Source organism: Ascaphus truei, chromosome 2 (genome assembly GCF_040206685.1).
Source record: "Ascaphus truei isolate aAscTru1 chromosome 2, aAscTru1.hap1, whole genome shotgun sequence".
NCBI classification, from domain to species: domain Eukaryota; kingdom Metazoa; phylum Chordata; class Amphibia; order Anura; family Ascaphidae; genus Ascaphus; species Ascaphus truei.
In genome coordinates this window covers 76,254,740-76,274,718 of record NC_134484.1, presented here as the reverse complement: position 1 = coordinate 76,274,718, position 19,979 = coordinate 76,254,740, and the positions used below count along the sequence as shown (strand labels likewise).

The 19,979-nt window shown below is 46.0% G+C and overlaps 2 protein-coding genes across 11 annotated transcripts in view; both read left to right on the top strand.

Annotated features, from left to right (window-relative positions):
- Positions 1–6,517, top strand: part of OTUD6B (OTU deubiquitinase 6B) — a 41,583-nt gene extending 35,066 nt beyond the window's left edge. For 2 of the 5 annotated variants that reach the window (XM_075582855.1, XM_075582868.1), the window contains 4 exons: positions 581–687; positions 1,901–1,959; positions 4,584–4,627; positions 6,158–6,517. In XM_075582855.1, the coding sequence (XP_075438970.1) occupies positions 581–687; positions 1,901–1,959; positions 4,584–4,627; positions 6,158–6,196 (249 nt within the window). In that variant the 3' untranslated portion in view covers positions 6,197–6,517. The remainder of the gene's footprint in view (positions 1–580; positions 688–1,900; positions 1,960–4,583; positions 4,628–6,157) is intronic. The other 3 variants (XM_075582858.1, XM_075582863.1, XM_075582866.1) reach the window with 3 other exon arrangements.
- A 3,933-nt stretch (positions 6,518–10,450) lies between these two features.
- LRRC69 (leucine rich repeat containing 69) overlaps positions 10,451–19,979 on the top strand; it is a 50,115-nt gene continuing 40,586 nt past the window's right edge. For 2 of the 6 annotated variants that reach the window (XM_075582831.1, XM_075582836.1), the window contains exons 1-2: positions 10,453–10,702; positions 14,194–14,320. In XM_075582831.1, the coding sequence (XP_075438946.1) occupies positions 10,526–10,702; positions 14,194–14,320 (304 nt within the window). In that variant the 5' untranslated portion in view covers positions 10,453–10,525. Of the gene's footprint in view, positions 10,703–12,631; positions 12,722–14,193; positions 14,321–19,979 lie in introns of those variants that run through there. The other 4 variants (XM_075582834.1, XM_075582847.1, XM_075582835.1 and 1 more) reach the window with 4 other exon arrangements.

Here is a 19,979-nt window from a genome sequence, read left to right as displayed (position 1 = left end):
TTGTGTTTTGTTAACCTATTCTCAGCTGTTTCAGCTGTTGGAGGTTAGTGGCTCCTCCTTCCCAGGTTTTAAGCCCGCCCCTCCCCACTTCCCAAGTTAGTAGGTCCTTTCATTCTGCTGGATATAGATCCAATGTGGTCTTTCTCCCTCCTAATAGAGGTAAATGAGAATTTTAATCCTAATAGAGGTATATTAGTATCTGGTAGTGTTAGGCCTTGCGAACAGGTGTCTGCCTTGTCGTGGCTCACAGGCTTACAATGCTTTGGTCAAAGGGTTAAACTAAATGACCCTTTTTCAAGAGAATATATATAAATATTTTACTGTGAATTTCTGTCATGTTGGATGTAGCATTGGGCTTCTCTGTCATCTCTTCTTGAAAAGCCATAGGATGTAAATGGAAGTGGCTCAGACTTAATATACCTGAACTATGTCCCCAAACCAAAATATGGGGTTGTTGGATTACAATCATATGTCATTCAAAGTCCTAATGTACACAAACCTGATAACACTCAAGGGTATTTAGGAATTTTAAAATGTAAAAATCTAAGTTGAATGTGTTTTATTGTCATTTCTTCTAAAGCTTCGAGCTCTGTCACACATATTGCAAACTCCTATAGAGGTGATCCAAGCGGATTCTCCTCCTATTGTCATTGGTGAGGAATATGCAAGCAAACCGATAACACTAATGTAAGTCATTGCTTTATCTTTAAACCTTTGATAAATAACCTAATGTATGCAAATAACTGTACATATTGAGCTGCTTGGCATCCTTTACACCCATTACATTGTTTTTTTTACTTGATTAGTTTCAGTTGGCGAAGTAAAGAAGCATATAACATCAGGCAAATCAATCGAGCATATATTTCTTTTTTTTCTTTTGTTGGCGTCCGTTGATTAACGAAGATGTAAATAAAATGGCTGCGCACACTTTTCCTTGCCGTAGAACTTATACAGTATGCCTGTACTTTGTATTGTCTTAGGCCGGGGCCATGGTAAAAAATACAGCGCTGAGCCGCGCTGACGCTCATGCTCTCCTGCTCAAGCAGGAGCTTTTTTGTGTCCTGGCATGAGCGTCAGCGAGTGCGCTTGTGAGGCGGGGCGCGAGGCGGGGCTAGCGTGCCACGTCACAGCGCCGACGTCACGGAGTGCCATTGGCTTTTGCCGGTCACGTGACCGGCCCTCCGCTTCCCTCAGCGCGAAAAATGTAATTATCTGGCGGCTGCAATTCCACACGCCTGCGGAAGCGTCTACTAAAGCCCCACACATGCAGGAGGTAAGTTTCCTGGCTCAGCGCAGCTCAGTACTGTACTTTTTACCATGGCCCCGGCCTAACATATGTCTTTGCATTTTAAACCAGGGCCTTCTGGTGTATATTCCAGTGCACAACTTTCTCTGGTAACGATTTGTACCTGGTATGTACTCTTGTGCAACAACTAGCGTTTGTTTTATATACAGAAATCTGTTGCTTTCTATCTATGCCTAGTGAAGAAAAATGAGTCAGCAGAGTTTGGCAGCAAAATGCCAATCGGTACTTGTACAAATGATAAAAAGGCTTCCTAAGTGTAAGGCCCGTGTCCATATTTGTAAATCCAAAATATGAGCAGTGATTCTAAGAAGTCCCCTTTCTTTCCAGGAAAAAAGCATTCACAAATTAATATCCACAAACACCATCCACTTTTTTGCATTTTTCTTTTGACAAAAATGTTACATTTGTCCGTGAAATAAGTAGGCTAGGTGATACATTTTTCACCAATATTTGAAAGGGCATATTTGTGAAAAATAAATTTCACTGCAAGAATCTCAACATTTTGCCAGATGGAAGCTCTGATAGGGGAGAAAGATTTCCTGTCTAGAAAGAATATTTTAATTATTTTTCTCATATGACTAAATTATGATATAGGTCAGCAGACACCCTTGTAGATCCACTGCTGGATGAAGGCCTCCCCAATAATCTTCCAGGTACTGCGACTAGAAGCCTCTCTCCTCCCCATTTCTACACATTTTTCTGATTTCATCCTCCCATCTTACTTTTGGTTGTCGCCTTGGTCTTTTAATTTCCCTTGGAATCCAGTCGAGTACCATCTTTGTCCCAGGAGGGTTATTTTGTCTTACAATATGTCTGGCCCGCTGCCATTTTAATTTCTTCACCTTGGGAATCACAGACTCGTTTGGTTTCAAACTCCTTCATTATTTTTCCTGTCTCTTTGGGTTATACCCAGCACACATCTCTCCATACTTCTTTATATTGTCTGAAGCTTCTGAATTATTTTCACATTTAAGGGTCCACGTTGCACAGGCAGAATACACTGCTTTAAAACTTTCAATTTTGAGGCACAGTGGAATGTTCCCTTACATCAGGGGGGCGCAAACTTTTTTCCCTGCGCCCCCCTGCCGGCTGTCCCCTCACTCCCGCGCCCCCCTCCCAACCCCAACTTACCCGCGCTCCGGCGTAATGACGTCACGTTGCCATAGCAACGTGATGTCACATGACCTCGCAGCGTCATTTTGACGCCGCGTTGCCATGGCGACACAGGGAGGAAGCCGCCGGAGCCACGGTAAGTTAGGTTTACAGAGGCCCTGCAGCTCCCCCGGCACTTAATTTAAGTGCCTTCGGGAAGCGCGCGGGGCCTCTGTAAACCCCGCGCCCCCCGTCGGCAGTGTCGTGCCCCCCCTGGGGGTCGCGCCCCACAGTTTGCGCACCGCTGCCTTACATGACTGTTTCTTCCAAATGCGCTTTCCCATCTTTATTCTTATTGATTTCATTCAAAAGGTTCCTATCCATTGTTGCCTGCCAAGGTAGATAGTCTTCAACTATTTAACTATATGATTTGTCGTGTTGGATGTAGCATTGGGGCTCTGTCTTTTGTTTATACATTGACCCTTACTCATGAGAATACTAACATGGAAGTATTTACTTATGTATTTTGTCACATTGGATGTAGCATTGGGTATTTTTGTCTTTTGGTGTATACATTTGGCCATGCTCACGGGCACTCCTTTTGATACAAATATATACATATGATGTGGTGGGTTCTGGGGTTAGAGCTTGCTGGGATTGTGTGTTTATACATTTTAAATTTTCAAGTGATATCAGCTGTTTGGAGGTTAGTGGCCCCTCCTCCCAGGGTTTAAGCTCATCACACCCCATTTTTTCAGTAGCAGGTTTTTCCATGTACCTGTGCAGGACAGGTCTATTAAGACCATTCTCTCTCCACAGCAGAGGTAAATGAGAATTTTCACAGGTAGTGTTAGGACCTGCATACTGGTCATGCCGTGAAGTGGCTGCAGGCTTATAACTAGTGATGTACCCAGAGCTTACCCGCGCTTTTTCAGCTACCCGGAAATTACCCGTACGCGGCAGCAGGGGGCTGGGACCGGCACTGGGGTAATTTCAGGGCAGCTGAAAATAGTTCAACACTTACCTACAGCCGGCGACGGAAGGTGAGGAAGACTGTGGCGACAGCTGCAGTCGTCTTGGTGGCGGTGGCAGCAGCCGAAGTCCTTGTTCAGCTGGCAGGAGCAGCAGGAACCGAGCAAACAGCTGATGCCTGTGGGAGACAGGGAACCATGTGACCGAAACAGGAGCGTTCCTATTGGACACCCGGCTCCTCTCCAGCTGTCCAATAGGAACACTCCTGCTCTGGTCACATGGTTCCCTGGCTCCCACAGGCATCGGCTGTTTGCTCTGTTCCTGCTGCTCCCGTCGGCTGAACAAGGACTTTGGGTGCTGCCACCGCCACCAGGACGTCTGCTGCTACTCCCAGATGTCGCCGCGGTCTTCCTCAGCCTGCAGGTAAGTGCCGTCCAGTTAACTGGGTACCTGTCCGGGTAAAATTATTACTTTTGCCCAGGTACCCGTTACCCGTTTTTTAGGAAAATATAGGACCCGGTACAACACTACTTAACGCTTTGGCCAAAGTGTTTAACTAAATGACCCTTATCCATGAGAATACTAACATTGAAGTATTTAACCATGTATTTTGTCGCATTGGGTATTTTTGTCTTTTGTTTATACCTTGTCACAAACCCAGTAGCAGTCCTTTTTGATGTAAATACAGGCAAACCCCGCATTAACATACGCAATGGGATCGGAGCTTGTATGTAAAGCGAAAATGTACTTAAAGTAAAGCACTACCTTTTATCCACTTATCGATGCATGTACTGTACTGCAATCGTCATATACGTGCATAACTGATGTAAATAACGCATGTGTAACAGGCTCTATAGTCTCCCCGCTTGCGCACAGCTTCGGTACAGGTAGGGAGCCGGTATTGCTGTTCAGGACATGCTGACAGGCGCATGCGCGAGCTGCTGTTTGCCTATTGGGCGATATGTCCTTACTCGCGAGTGTACTTAAAGTGAGTGTCCTTAAACCGGGGTATGCCTGTATATACAGTGTGGTCGGTCTGGGCGTTGAGCTTACAGGAGTGTTGTGTCTCCAACTTCCAGTTCTATTCCATTTATTTTGATCTTTGCAGAATTGACACATTTGTTGCACATCACTTTGGTCTTGTTGAGATTTCATATAGAGGCCCACTTTTTACTTGTTTAGGTGAGTTCTCTGATTATTTTTTTTACTATAGGTCTTTGGGACCTGTGGCAAAATTACCAACGTCCTCTACAAATGGTAGGGTACTCCAGTATTCAAAATCAACAGTGATTCCCTTTTCTTCTCAAATTCAAGGTCTTGAACAATTCAAGTGTTACTGTGAAAAGCTTGGGTGACACAATGTCTCCCTGTCACACTCCCTTGCTGATCCTTATCTTGCTTGGATCTTCATTTAATCTAGTGGTTGATGTAGCATTCTTTTAAGTGTTCCTTATAATATCAATGTATGCTTTTTCAACACTTTCTCTTACTGCATTTAAAACCTCTGAGCAGTAGACTGAATCAAATGCTTTTTTTGTAATTTTCGAATCCTAACCTGAGGTAGATGGGTAAGGCCTTGGTCCCGCTGCGCTCGTTGGCGCGGGCGGCCACACGCGAGTTCCCCACCAGCAGGGGAATCCTCGCGAGCCGGTCCCGGTCCCCCCTGGCGGCACAGCGCACTACACGCTGTGGCGCGTCAGCCGCTAGGGGACACAAGAAAATGGTGATGTCTAGCGTTGACGCGTCACGTGGTGTGGCTGTGAGCCAATGGGGAGGGGAGGCTTCGGGAGGAGGAGAGGCTTCGGGGAGCGGGGAGGAGTGTGGAGTGAAAGCGTGAGTGCCTGTCTGTGTGTGTGTATGTGTGTGCCTGAGTGCGTGAGTGCCTGCCTCTGTGTGTGTGTGTGTGTGTGTGTGTGTGTGTGTGTGTGTGTGTGTGTGTATGAGTGCGTGAGTGCCTGCCTGTGTGTGTGTGTGTGTGTGTGTGTATGAGTGCGTGCCTGCCTGTGTGTGTGTGTGTGTATGTATGAGTGCCTGCGTGTGTGTATTTTACTTACCATCAGCAGCTCCCTCCTGCAGCCCGTGGAGGGAGGGGGGGGGGGAGAGTAGCGGGTCCCTCCGCTCAAGCCACGCCCCCATCCCTGTCAATCCTCCCACTCCTGCCCACCTTCTCCGGCTCCCGCTCCCTACAGACCGCATATCGCGGTCTGTGTATGTCAGCGCACCGCCTGTCTGCAGTGCGGGCGCGCTGACTCTGGGAGCGGGGCCTTAGCCTAACTCACTTCTTGTACGATTTGGATGTGGTCCATTGTGTTTTATCCATTGAAAAATCCCACATGTTCTCTACGCCGGGCAAAGTCCAGGATCTGTTGCAGCCTCTTCTTTGTTTAAAAAAAATCTTTTAAGTGATTGAAAGATAAATAGTAGGCAAAGAATAGTGGGTAGCTGTGTCTTCCATGTAGTAACTATAGAGGGAGTAAGTGGTATGATACCTTTTATTGGACCAAGAAGAAGTTGATATGTTATAAGATTTTGAACCTCTCGGGGACTTTCATCCGTGCAGGATGCAGGAAACGCCTAAAACACTGGTATGGTCGTATAAAAAATGGGCGCTAGCTGCATCAATACTGGAGTATTGAATATAGAACATGGGAAGATACACACATTATAAAACAAAATGACATAGAAAAAAGTCTATATACCTGTGTATACATGATAGATCTTTTTATTTCAGTAACATCTTGGGTGCCAGTGTGCAATTTAAAATGTGTTTTTTATTTTTTTTTATAGATACATGCGACATGCTTATGGGTTGGGAGAGCATTATAATTCTGTGGAACAACTGACGATCACATCTACAGATAACATCTAGTCCTCTCTATGCAGTGCTAAGTGCCCAATGGTTTAGCTGGACGTCTTGGAAGATATTTATTGTTGATAAAGAACCAGCTGAAATACAGTGAATGAGACTTATTTAAAAAATAAAGAGATTATGGTTGTGTCAATTTCTAATAGCAATGATTCATTTGCTCTTACTCTGATGCACTTACTGAGAAACCGGCACATGTGATTTAAAAGTATTTAATTCTGAATTATTGACCTGTACTTTTAAAACCTGATTGTCCTTCTCATTAAATATGTAAAAAGTTATGCATACGCAGTGATCTGTATCATTTGTTGCACAGTGGAAGCTGAACTCCAGTTTTCCTCAATTACACCTTCCCCACGAAGTGCCTCAAGGAACCAAGGGATCACCGGAGCTGAAATCAATGTGGTACAGCCCTGGAGACCCCCTCATCTATGTTACAATATAAATATATATATATATATATATATATATTTTTTTTTTTTTTTTTATCACAATTTTTTTGTGGTAGACTGCACTAGTTCCACTTTTCATGTATTCATTCTTTTTTATTTTACTGTTTTACCATCTCACTTTTTTCTCATCAACTCACGTTCTCATTTTGATTGGGTGTCTTATGGCTTTCCTGGTTTAGAAAGAAACAGAACCAGTTCTTTCTGGAGACATCTTTGCAAACCAGGCACAATCTGTGTTTCAAAACCGAGGAGAAAATAAAGGAGCCTTTATCAGAGCTGAGCTGATTTTTTTTTTTTAAATAAGTTTGGCAAGTGCAATTTTTTGTTTTGTAGAGCAGGCAAACGTAGATTTTTCTAGCCATGTTTTTGGAGCATGAACAGGAAAACATTTGCAATACATAACACACAAGGAACGTGTTGCAGAGTACATGCAACCACACACGCAGGTTCTATTGATAAGGCTTCTTTATTGAGTTTTAAAAACATACAGCACACAAAACAAAATAGCTTCTCTTCAGCAGACAAAAACAAAATAGCTTCTCTTCAGCATAGAAAACAAGGCAGCTTCTCTTCAGCATGCAGGACACAGACAGTTCATCACACATGTACTTTGAAAACCAGACCTTATAGCAGTAATCTCTTCAGTATTTCATTCCTGTCTCCTGACCAGCTAGCTTGCGTGTGTGTACAGCCTGGGGGTTTTAAAACACCTTGATTATGCAGCTGGGGTCAGACTAATTAAGCAGCCCTTCTCAACTGAAACTTAACCTCATCACTGCTGCACTGCAAGCCTAAACATAGGTTTGCCAGGTATATGGCTGGTGACGTTCATTCACCCTGTCACATTCCTCCCCTGTTAGTGTGTGGCTGGGGCCACGCACGGCTGAAGCCTGACCATCCACAGCTTCTCTAGAAAAGAAGTCCGCATTTGCATTTTCTTTTCCAGGCCTGTGCTGAATCTCAAATGAGAAGGGTTGGAGGGCCATATACCACCTGGTCAATCTAGCATTGGAGTCCTTCATACTATTTAACCACTTCAATGGAGCATGGTCCATCACCAGAGTAAAATGGACTCCTGCCAGGTAATGCCTCAAAGCCTCGATTGCCCACTTTACTGCGAGGCACTCCTTCTCAATCACTGAGTAGTTTTTTTTCCCTCAGGAACAATTTCCTACTCAGAAAAAGGATCGGATGTTCCACTCCCTCAAACTATTGTGACAACAGTGCCCCTAGCCCTATCTCTGATGCATCAGTTTGCACTACAAAAGGCCTGTTGAAGTCTGGGCTTCTAAGGACGGGACCCTCTGATAGACACCTTTTTATGTCCTCAAAGGCTCTCTGACACTCCCTTGACCATACCACTTGGGTAGGGGCACACTTTTTTGTGAGGTCCGTTAATGGGGCTGCAACTTCCGAGTAGTTGGGGATGAACCGCCGATAGTACCCTGCTAAACCCAGCAGAGAGCGTTTTTGTTTGGGGGGGTCGGAACTTCTTTCGGGGCAACTACCTTGTCGGCTAGTGGCCTTACTTTTCCACCTCCCACTGCATACCCTAAGTATTTGGTTTCCGCCTTACCTAAGGCACATTTCTTAGGGTTGGCTGTGAGCCCTGCCTCTAGAGATTTGAGGACCGCTTTCAGCCTATTTAGATGGGCCTGCCAATGTTTACTATAAATGACAATGTCATCTAGGTAGGCTGGGGCATAAGCATGTCTGTGAGTGGGTTTACTGGCTCTGCATCTCATCCCAGCCTCTGTCTAAAAGCTGTGTTTACCCACCATAACCTTAATAATTGTGGTGAATACCTAGTCTAGTTTCAAACCAGCTTAACCAGTACAACCAACCTCACACTGATGATACCCATCAAGGTTGAAACATGTCTGTGAGTGGGTTTACTGGCTTTGCATCTCATCCCAGTCTCTGTCTAAAAGCTGTGTTTAAAACAGTATGCATTGGCTTGAGGATTTGCTTGTGTAATACGAGCTTGAGACAAAAGGTGGCACTGCGTGCTCATTTGCATGTCATTTCCCAGAATCCCTTGCTGCAGTGGAAGCGCTGTATGCTGGGCGATAATGGGGAAAGATAGGGTTGCAGACCTGTCTAAGACATGCAAATGAACATACAGTAATATTTACAGTTGCTTTATGCTTTACTGTGGAGGGTTTTTGTCACTTTTTTACCCACCATAACCTTAATAATTGTAGTATATATATATATATATATATATATATATATATATATATATATATATTCTCTATCAAATGGAAATATTACTGTATGCTCATTTGCATGTCTTAGACAGGTCTGCAACCCTGCCTTTCACCATTATCACCCAGTACACAGCACTTCCACTGCAGCAAGGGATTCTGGGAAATGACATGCAATTGAGCACACAGTGCCACCTTTTGCTTCAAAACCATTAACATGGTTCCCTATAGGCTTAAGCTTGCTGCATGGTCACAGCTTTGAGCACAGCCAGGGTTAAGATGCATAGCCAGTAAACCCACCCACAGACTGACTGGTTCGACCTTAATGGGTTTCTTCAGTGTGGGGTTGGTTATACCGGCTATGCAAAAACGAAGCAAGGGATAGGGTTTACCATACTTAGTTAAGTTATGGTGGGTAAAAAAAGTGACAAAAACCCTCCACAGCAAAGCATATAGCAAATGGAAATATTACTGTATGTTCATTTGCAACCCCGCATGTATATACACACAAAGAAAGGTGCAATATCTTTCTATTACTTCTCAGCTTCTAACATATAATAAATTCAATAGAAAGGAAACGGTAAGTATATTTGCATTTTTTTTATGCATAGCAAGCTAGGTTAGGCTAATTATTTTGGGTATCCTGAGCACAACACTGTTAAGAAAGGCAAGGATAACTAACACACAAGTATGTTTGCAAAAAGGTTATATAAAATAGACCCCCAATGACATTAAACTAAAGTAGGCAACTGTCGTATGCATGCATTTTCTTTGTTAGGAACTTTGAAAGTAATTTTATAAGTAAGATCTCTATTTTAAAAGTGGGAAACTGCAGCCAGATCTAACAAGTTTGTTACGTTTTACATATATTTGTATTTATATAGCACCATACAATGTACGAAGCGCTTTACAAAAGAGACAAATGCACGAGAGGGAATGAATGAGAGGGAATGAAATGTAACGAACATTAAATCAAACAATACGAAAAGAAGTCCTGTACAGAGAGCTTACAATCCAATTCTGGCGTGTGGCAAAAAGGAAAGCAAAAGAGTTCAATGTGACATGATGAGAGGATGTTAATGCTGCTGCCTTATAACATCAAGGTGCAGACATTGGAGTAACTTTAACCCTTAAAATGCAAGGGGTGAAAAGTGCTAACCACCCCATTACTCTATTCACTATTGGATCCCAAAGCCCCTGCTGCACAGGGTGAGAAGTGGAGTCATGTCACCATAACAATGCATTCAAGTGAAGGGGATTGGGACGCATCGCTTGCTGCATGTTACCGCTGTATTGATCACATTAGGGTCATATAACGTGTATTTGTTGGTAACTAGGCTGCACATATTGCAGTTTATTGTGTCCATGACATGTGCTTGTATTCCGGCTCACGTACTAACTAACCCACGCGGGTCACACTGCTCACCGAACCCAGCAGTGTGGGGGTGGCAAATGTATGCCATGGCTAGGGGGTTGGAACGTTTGCCCCGGTGCAAGATGGCCGTCGGGTGCTTCAACCGCGTATTACGCATTACGACGCCATCACCATGGTAACAGCTTCTAGGCGTCTCCGCGCTTTTCTATACAGTGGCCGGCCACGGGGACGGACCCCATCCCCACTTATTTTCTCATGGCAGACACTATGGTGCTGAGGGCTCTGCGGGGTAGAGCCAGGATACTGAACCTGAATGGGAAGAGGCTGCTGCGGGTGCCCGGGGCAGTGGGCAGCCTGACCCTGCTGACCGTGCTGCAGCTTAAGAACAACCTGCTGTCTCAGCTCCCGGAGGAGGTGACAGCCCTCAGCAATGTGAGAGTCACGTGAGGGGTTCACACCATGTGACCTGAGAACCGGCCCCTTATACAGACATTATTAGCACCCTGTCGAGAGATAGAGAGAATGAGAATGGATTACCACACTCCCTGTCAGATGAGAGAGAGAGAGAGAGGAGATTACCATGCTCCCTGTTAGATGAGAGGGAGAGATGAGATTACCACACTCCCTGTCAGATGAGAGAGAGAAAGGAGATTACCATGCTCCCTGTCAAATGAGAGAGAGAGAGATTACCACACTCCCTGTCAGATGAGAGAGAGAGAGAGGAGATTACCACACTCCCTGTCAAATGAGAGAGAGAGAGGAGATTACCACACTCCTTGTCAGATGAGAGAGAGAGAGATTACCACACTCCCTGTCAGATGAGAGAGTGAGAGAGGAGATTACCACACTCCCTGTCAGATGAGAGAGAGAGGAGATTACCACACTCCCTGTCAGATGAGAGAGAGAGAGATTACCACACTCCCTGTCAGATGAGAGAGTGAGAGAGGAGATTACCACACTCCCTGTCAGATGAGAGAGAGAGAGGAGATTACCACACTCCTTGTCAGATGAGAGAGAGAGAGATTACCACACTCCCTGTCAGATGAGAGAGTGAGAGAGGAGATTACCACACTCCCTGTCAGATGAGAGAGAGAGGAGATTACCACACTCCCTGTCAGATGAGAGAGAGAGGAGATTACCACACTCCCTGTCAGATGAGAGAGAGAGAGATTACCACACTCCCTGTCAGATGAGAGAGAGAGAGAGGAGATTACCACACTCCCTGTCAGATGAGAGAGAGATAGGAGATTACCAAACTCCCTGTCAAATGAATGAGAGAGAGAGAGAGAGGAGATTACCACACTCCCTGTCACATGAGAGAGAGAGAGAGAGAGAGAGAGGAGATTACCACACTCCCTGTCAGATGAGAGAGGAGATTGCCACACTCCCTGTCAGATGAGAGAGAGAGAGGAGATGACCACACTCCCTGTCAGATGAGAGAGGAGATTACCATACTCCCTGTCAAATGAGAGAGAGGAGATTACCACACTCCCTGTCAGATGAGAGAGAGAGAGGAGATTACCACACTCCCTGTCAGATGAGAGAGAGAGAGGAGATTACCACACTCCCTGTCAGATGAGAGAGAGAGGAGATTACCACACTCCCTGTCAGATGAGAGAGAGAGAGGAGATTACCACACTCCCAGTCAGATGAGAGAGAGAGAGGAGATTACCACACTCCCTGTCAGATGAGAGAGAGAGAGGAGATTACCACACTCCCAGTCAGATGAGAGAGAGAGGAGATTACCACACTCCCAGTCAGATGAGAGAGAGAGGAGATTACCACACTCCCTGTCAGATGTTTGGCCTTGGACGTTGTCATCTTTGACAAGGAGATTCCTCAGTACAGAGGAAACCAAAAACTCTGCAGGTGTACAACGTGATTTAAAAAAAAAAGGTTTTATAGGAAAATGCTGAAGATGCTGAAGATGTTTTCGTTTTTTTTCAATTCATTTACATTCAGTTGATCACACTTTATTTCCAGATTTAGGAGACAAGTGCATGTTTCAGCGAATTATGAGTGACTCTCACTCATGCATAGGAAGAGAGAGCCAGTATGCATGCAGTGGTTCTTAATACACATTATCATATACCCTGTCAGGAAGATAGTCCTCAATAAAGAAGATACCACACATCCTACCAGACAGATAGCCCTCACTATATAGAGTATCACAAACCGTGGGTGAGAGATTTATCAGTACAGGGTATCACACCCTCCGTTACAGATCAAGTGTTCAATGCAGAGCACATCCCATTCTACAGGGGGAACCTTGTACACATTCATGGACACATATATAATACTTATACATACTGCTCTCCTCTTCCTCCTTCCCCTGTATCATATCCTCCTCTTCAGGACGGTCTAGAACAAATGGCTGTGACCAAGTCACTTCCGGCATTTAGCCGCCACTCACCTCGTCGGAGGGACATCTCTCTGCCGGCCATTTTGCTGGTAAAGTAAGCCCCTAACCATACCTCTGCCTTACCCTAAAACCCCCTAATACTAACGCTACCTCCTACCCTTAAAAATGTAACCCCTTACCCTAAAACCCATTACCCTATAAACCTAACCCTTATCCCCTGATACTTAACTCCCTGCCCTAACCACTACAACCCCTTAAGTTAACTTACCTTATTGGTGAAACGCCCGGGATCTGAGTATCCAGCAGCTATGGTGATAGGTCCCTCGGCAGCAAAACACCGGCGCTTAGTTGGTCGCGGCAAAACGGCCGCAACCAAATGTCCGCTACAGTTATAGCAATAATGTTCTTATATAGCGCTAAGCTGCATATAGAATATTACATACACAAGGAGTCCCGCTGGCTGATACTATACATCTCATATGCACATGGCCCATTGCAGGAGCACTTACCAGAACACCCTCCTCCTGTCTCTGTAAATTCTCCCCACTTACCCCTAACATTGTCAGCTCTTTGGGGCAGGGACTCCTATTGTTTTATGTCTGAAGCGGTTATTCCCATTATGTGTTACATGAGATAATATATTATACAGCACTATATACATGGATGCCGCTATATAAATAAAGATGCATACTACCTGAAGATCTTACAATCCAACATTGTGTACCGGTGCCCAAGGTTGCATGGAGCGGATACTGGGATTAGAGGAAAGGCTGTTAGTAACTGAATGAAGAAAGTCTAATTCCCAGGGCCTGTGTGCCCTGTACACATGGGGGACTATGTATCAAGCTGCTGATATTTCTGCTTTACCTTTAGAGTGCTCTAATTACATACTTGGTAAGGCATGGCCCTGCCATGCCAGGGGGTCTTATGGTATATCAGATACGTCATGAGCACTTGATTGTTTTCTAGGACATCAGGCTGACGAAGCGGCCAACTCGGTAGAAACAAATGTGTTGCTCCCTCCATTTCGGTTTCCGGTATCCGGGAATCCGGAGTAGTCACATAACGCAGATATGCTGGTGGTCCAGTGACACTTGGGTGCTGCAGAACACCTGCACTGTGACGGTTAATAAGGCATAATCATTTTCCCCATCAATTAATGCCTGCATCAATTAACGTTGAGAGACCATTTGGTTTAAGATGCTGTAAATCTCGGTTCCCAATATATTATACCCCAAAATGAACCTGCTACACTCTATAATGATGCGAAGGAAGGTATACTGTAGGTGAAGAAAAATGTGTGTTCCCAGAGATGGTGGCATTTGCCGCCTGCTAGAGTGGCGTTTCATACTGCCAAGCTTAACTAAATTATGCTCATAATTGGCAAACAGCCCACTAGGAAACAGGCTGGGTGCTTCATGCACCAGTTTGGCATTGGGATTTCACACCAACTAATTGAGCTTAAAATCAGAATATTACACACAATTTTTATTAGAAGTTGCATGTTATCCATAGATAAATGCATGACATCATACTGACATCATATTCATTTTATTTGTAGCTGACAGTCTTAAACTTGGGGAACAACAGCTTTGAAAAAGTTCCAGAGCAACTAAAACACCTAAAATCATTGCAAAGACTTCACCTGTTTGGAAACAAGATTACGGAAATACCACCAGCTGTATTTGGTAAGTGCATTTTCTTTCCTAAATGACACATCATTAATTCAAATAAATATAACAATTTCAATAGTTGTTTTATTAGAACAACTTCAAAAGGATAAATAAATAAACGCTAACATCTACTGCGGTTGGTTCAAGTACTTACAGATATAACAAGGACTATTGATCCCACTGGCACATTATTGTAGGATATGGTGTATTCTGCTTAATCAGTGCCATTGCATCCTATGGAAACGCTGTGATATTCTGAGCTAAAATGCGATCTTCTCTGTTATTAGTAGGTAAAAGAAGTGCTAGAACAAGAGGTCCTGTTTTAAAGCTGAAGGGTGGAAGGCTAAGAGGAATTGTGAAGGAGTACTTCATAGAAAGGGTGGTCACTAATATCACATCACCCACATCAGGAGTATAACATTTTAGAATCCTTCACATGTGTCTCTTTCTAGGGAAGTACCCTCTGAAGGTAGGATCCTTAGAATAAGAGAAGCAGAGCAGTAGCGGCTCCCGGAGGGGGGGGGCTGTGTCCCCTAGACTCATTCCTGGGTGAGCATCCCTATGGAATAATGTGTGGAGCACCCTTAAAAGGATTACCACTGACGCACGCATATGGGATTGTCCAGGGCAGAGCAGCAGAGATCCAGATCTCCTTAGCAAAGATAGGAAAAGAATAATGACTTGTGTCCGTGGACACCCTCCTGCTGTGAGCATCCCAGGAGAATAGAAGGTGGGGCCCAAGAGAAAGTGACCCCCTCTGCCTCTCAAGCACTACTACAAGAATGGTCAGTGTAAGTTATAGAACTAAGGTCTGGTTCACCAAAAAGATAAAGGGGTATCTCAAGCAGGGAGCCAGAAAGTATCATGAGAATAAGTAACAAGAGAGAGAAGTTATTTTGTATGTCTAAGCCAATACTGTACTTCAACTGTTCAAGGAATGTGCTTCTCCAGGAATGCAGTAATGCAATAATGACCATCTTGTTCATAACTATAAAGTTACTGGTTCCATCCTTTCTCCATCACCCCCCAGCTGCACGGACCCAGCACTCTGATAAGGTAATACCCTGAGGAAGCCACACATATTGTGTATCCGATGTAAACTCCCTATGGTGCCGAACAGAGATGGATACAAATAGCAGATACAGATAACATACAGTATATAATATCTCTGTTTAGTGACAGTGAGACATATTATAGCTGACACAGTATTGTCTTAAATGGACTGTCCCATATTGCAGGTGAAAAAAAAAAAAAAAAACTATTTAATCAGCATATTTAAAGTGATTTAAAGGGATCCTAAAGTGAAATGTGTACTGTACTTATTTGAGTGATGCTTTATATGTTTTTATGAACATGTCCCTGTAAAATTTATGTTTATCACATTGTTATTGTCTCCCACCTTTATCTGTTTTCGTCATGATGGCACTATAATTACGATCAAAGATAAATTTAAAAAAACAAGGGGGTGATACACTTGCAATAAGGGGGACCTTCTTCTTGACTCCTGAAGGTCCCCTGGGGACCGAAACATTGGGCTAAATGTTTGTTTGTTAAACTTAATAAATACTTTAGTTTTTCTACTTCTGTGCCTTGCTGATATTTTGGATCACAGTTGTGATCCTTTATAGACTTACAGTTATAATTTTGTTACCTTGCACCACTCCACCTTCACTCAGTGCATTGTGTTTTCATAGTGTATGCCAGCACTTCAAATTAAAGGTTCCTCTTCACTAGCAGTGTTTAGCAGGGCAGTGACCCATCATAAGCTTTCACAGTATTTTTCACCCCTGCTCAGGAGTTAACAGCTTAACCACAGGCCAAATTGTGGAAAACAAGCTGCACTGAACTCTCCTCAGAGTATTTCTAAAACATCCACTTTCTTTCAGTGGAATTTTGTTCTTTGATCAATCTTGTGCTAGTTTTATCAGTTTAGCAGAACAAAGAATTCCCAAACAATTTGGAATATCAAACACTGTTGGGAGAGGAAAATAAATCACACAAACATTCATTTACATGTACACAGACAAACACATACAGGCATACTGTACACACATATATGCATGCTGCACGCCAATCATTGCCACAGTGTGTTAGTTACGCCTTCTGCATCTCCCCAAATGACTCATAAACTGCAAGTTGTATAATGTCTCCATATATACTTATCCATTTTGAAAAAGCCGAAAGGCGAAACACGTGTTGAGTGTGAGCTCACGGCGCTGACCCAGACACATTATTCAGTGCTATACTGCTGTGCGGACCTGATGACTTTTTTCAACACTTTCACCACAAAACGGATATGTATATATGGAGACATTATACAACCATTTCTCCTGAATACCCAGGACTTTCTTGTAGGGATGAACATTTTTTCATTTCCTCCCTGTAACATCATGAAGTTCTGTGCAAACTCTGGACTCACTGGATACTATTGTACCTTACTTATAACCAGTGCTTGACAAATCACCCAAAAATCTACTCGCCGAACCAAAAAATCTACTCGCCACCTAGTCCCGCCCCAACCCCGCCTCTAGTCCCGCCCCCAACCTCGCCTCCAATCCCACCCCCAGCCCCGCATTTTAAAAAAACCATAAATGAAATAAATGTAATCAATTCCTAGTAAGAACATTCGTTTTTGACATAAGTTTATTTATTGTATTACATTATACTACAATTAGTCCGTGTGTGTGTATATGTGTGTGTGTGTGTGTGTGTGTATAAATGTCGAATCTAGAAAAAAAAGCCAGATGTGAATGACTAGTTTCCTGCACCCCTTAACTAGTGCCTGGATGCCCCTGCTTCACAATATTTAAAGCAGCAATCCCACCTGGGATCTTACCTGATCCGCAGACCCTCAATGTCCAGGTACCTCATTTCCGCAATGTTATACATTGGAGGGGAGGTGTTCCCTACCTGTCTTCTGGGTTAGGGGGGGTTCCGATGTCTTCCGTGTGAAGCTTGAATCAGATTTGGAAGAAAGCAGTATAGGTTATTTCGGTGTAGTATAGGGCAGTTAAGATATACAGGGTAAATAAAATATCCAGATCCAGATTGTAAGACAGAGAGAGGGTGAGACAGAGAGAGGGTGAGACAGAGAGAGGGTGAGACAGAGAGAGGGTGAGACAGAGAGAGGGTGAGACAGACGGAGAGAGAGGGTGAGACAGACGGAGAGAGAGGGTGAGACAGACGGAGAGAGAGGGTGAGAGAGACGGAGAGAGAGGGTGAGAGAGACGGAGAGAGAGGGTGAGAGAGACGGAGAGAGAGGGTGAGAGAGACGGAGAGAGAGGGTGAGAGAGAGGGTGAGAGAGGGTGAGAGAGACGGAGAGAGGGTGAGAGAGACGGAGAGAGGGTGAGAGAGAGGGTGAGAGAGAGACAGAGAGAGGGTGAGAGAGAGACGGAGAGAGGGTGAGAGAGAGACGGAGAGAGGGTGAGAGAGAGACGGAGAGAGGGTGAGAGAGACGGAGAGAGGGTGAGAGAGACGGAGAGAGGGTGAGAGAGAGACGGAGAGAGGGTAAGAGAGAGACGGAGAGAGGGTGAGAGAGAGTGAGGGAGAAACCGAGAGAGGGAGAAACCGAGAGAGAGAGGGTGAGAGACGGAGAGAGGGTGAGAGACGGAGAGAGGGTGACTGTGGGGGGATGGGGTGACTGGGTGTGGGGATGGGGTGACTGGGTGTGGGGATGGGGTGACTGGGTGTGGGGATGGGGTGACGGTGTGGGGATGGGGTGACTGGGTGTGGGGATTGTGTGATTGGATGGGGTGACTGGGTGGGGTGATGTGGGGTGGTGGGGTGACGGGGTGTCTGACTGGGTGGGAATTACTGACTGTGACTGGGTGGGGATTACTGACTGTCTGACTGGGTGGGGATTACTGACTGTCTGACTAGGTGGGGTGACTGGGCAGGGGGCAGGGAGGTGGGATGACTGACTTTTGACTGACTGGGTGGGGGGGAGTGACTGGGTGGGGGGGGGAGTGACTGACTGGGGGGGGGAGTGACTGACTGGGGGGGGGGACTGACTGACTGGGTGGGGGGGGTATGACTGACTGACTGGGTGGGGGGGGACTGACTGACTGGGTGGGGGGTATGACTGACTGACTGGGTGGGGGGGTATGACTTACTGACTGGGTGGGGGTATGACTTACTGACTGGGTGGGGTGGGGGATGACTGACTGGGTGGGGTGGGGGGATGACTGACCGGGTGGGGTGGGGGGATGACTGACTGACAGGGTGGGGTGATGACTGACTGACTGGGTGGGGTAGGGGGATGAGTGGGTGAGGTGGGGGGATGACTGACTGATTGGGGGGATGACTACCTCTGGTGTCCTACACGTGTACACACACACACACACACACCACTCTCTCTCTCTCATACACACACACACACACACACACACACACACACACACACACACACACACACACACACTCACACTCTCTCTCGTTGGGGGTGGGGGGGGTCAGGGGGGAGTGGAGACAGCCACGGGGACCGAAGGGAACACCCCTGCCCCGCGCGTGCAGCCACAGGAGCGGAACCGGAGGGGGGGAAATCCCCTGCTGTCATAGCCTGCCCCGCGCGAGCAGCCACGGGGACAGGAGCAGAGACCAGGGGGGAAGCGGGTTCGGGGGGGGGGGGGGGGAGGGACGACATTCCCCTCTATCATCTCCTGCCCCGGGCGTGCAGCCACGGGGACAGGAGCAGGACCGGAGCACACGCGGGACAGGGTGGAAATCCCCCGCTGTCATCTCCTGCCCCGCGCGAGCAGCCACAGCCACAGGGACAGGAGCGGAGATTGAGAGGATGAGGGGGGAAGCGCGAGCAGGAGACAGGGAACGAGCGCGTGAGGAGCAGCCATTACTTACCCCTGCAGAGAAGGGCTCCATTCCACGTCACGGCCAATTGGCCAATCAGCCAGGAGGATATTTTTTTGTTATTTATTTATTTTTACATTTGTGGGAGGGGGGGGAGCGGAAAGGGAGGGGGAAGCGGAGACAGCCACGGGGACCGAGGGGAACACCCCTGCTGGCATCGGGAGCAGCCACGGGCACTGGGGGAAAGCGGGGATCGTAGGGCAACCGGGATGGGAGGGGGGGGAGACATCGCCCGCTGTCATCTCCTGTCCCACGCATGCAGCCACAGGGACAGGAGCGGAACCAGAGGGCAAGCGGGACAGGGGAGGGGGGAGAAATCCCCTGCTGTCATCTCCTGCCCCGCGCATGCAGCCACAGGGACAGGAGCGGAACCGTGGGACAGGGGGGGAAATCCCTTGCTGTCATCTCCTGCCCGACAGGAGCGGAGACTGGAGGGGATGAGGGGGGAAGCGCGGGCAGGAGACAGGGAGCAGCCATTACTTACCCCTGCAGAGAAGGGCTCCATTCCGCGTCACGACCAATTGGCCAATCAGCCAGGAGGATATTTGTATTTATTTATTTATTTAAAAAAAAAAAAAAAAAATGCGCAGAGCAGGGGGAAAAAGTAGCTGGCCACCGGCCAATTTCCGTTCACGCCTGGCGAGTGGGCGACCAGGTTTGTCGAGCACTGCTTATAACTGTATAGCAATTGAGGGAATCCCTTTGATCCAGTGTATTTCGAGACTCTCCTGTCTCCCTTATATTCGTTGCCATCTATTCATTTCTCTATGTGCTTATTATCAGATTTACATCTCTCTATGGTATGCATGG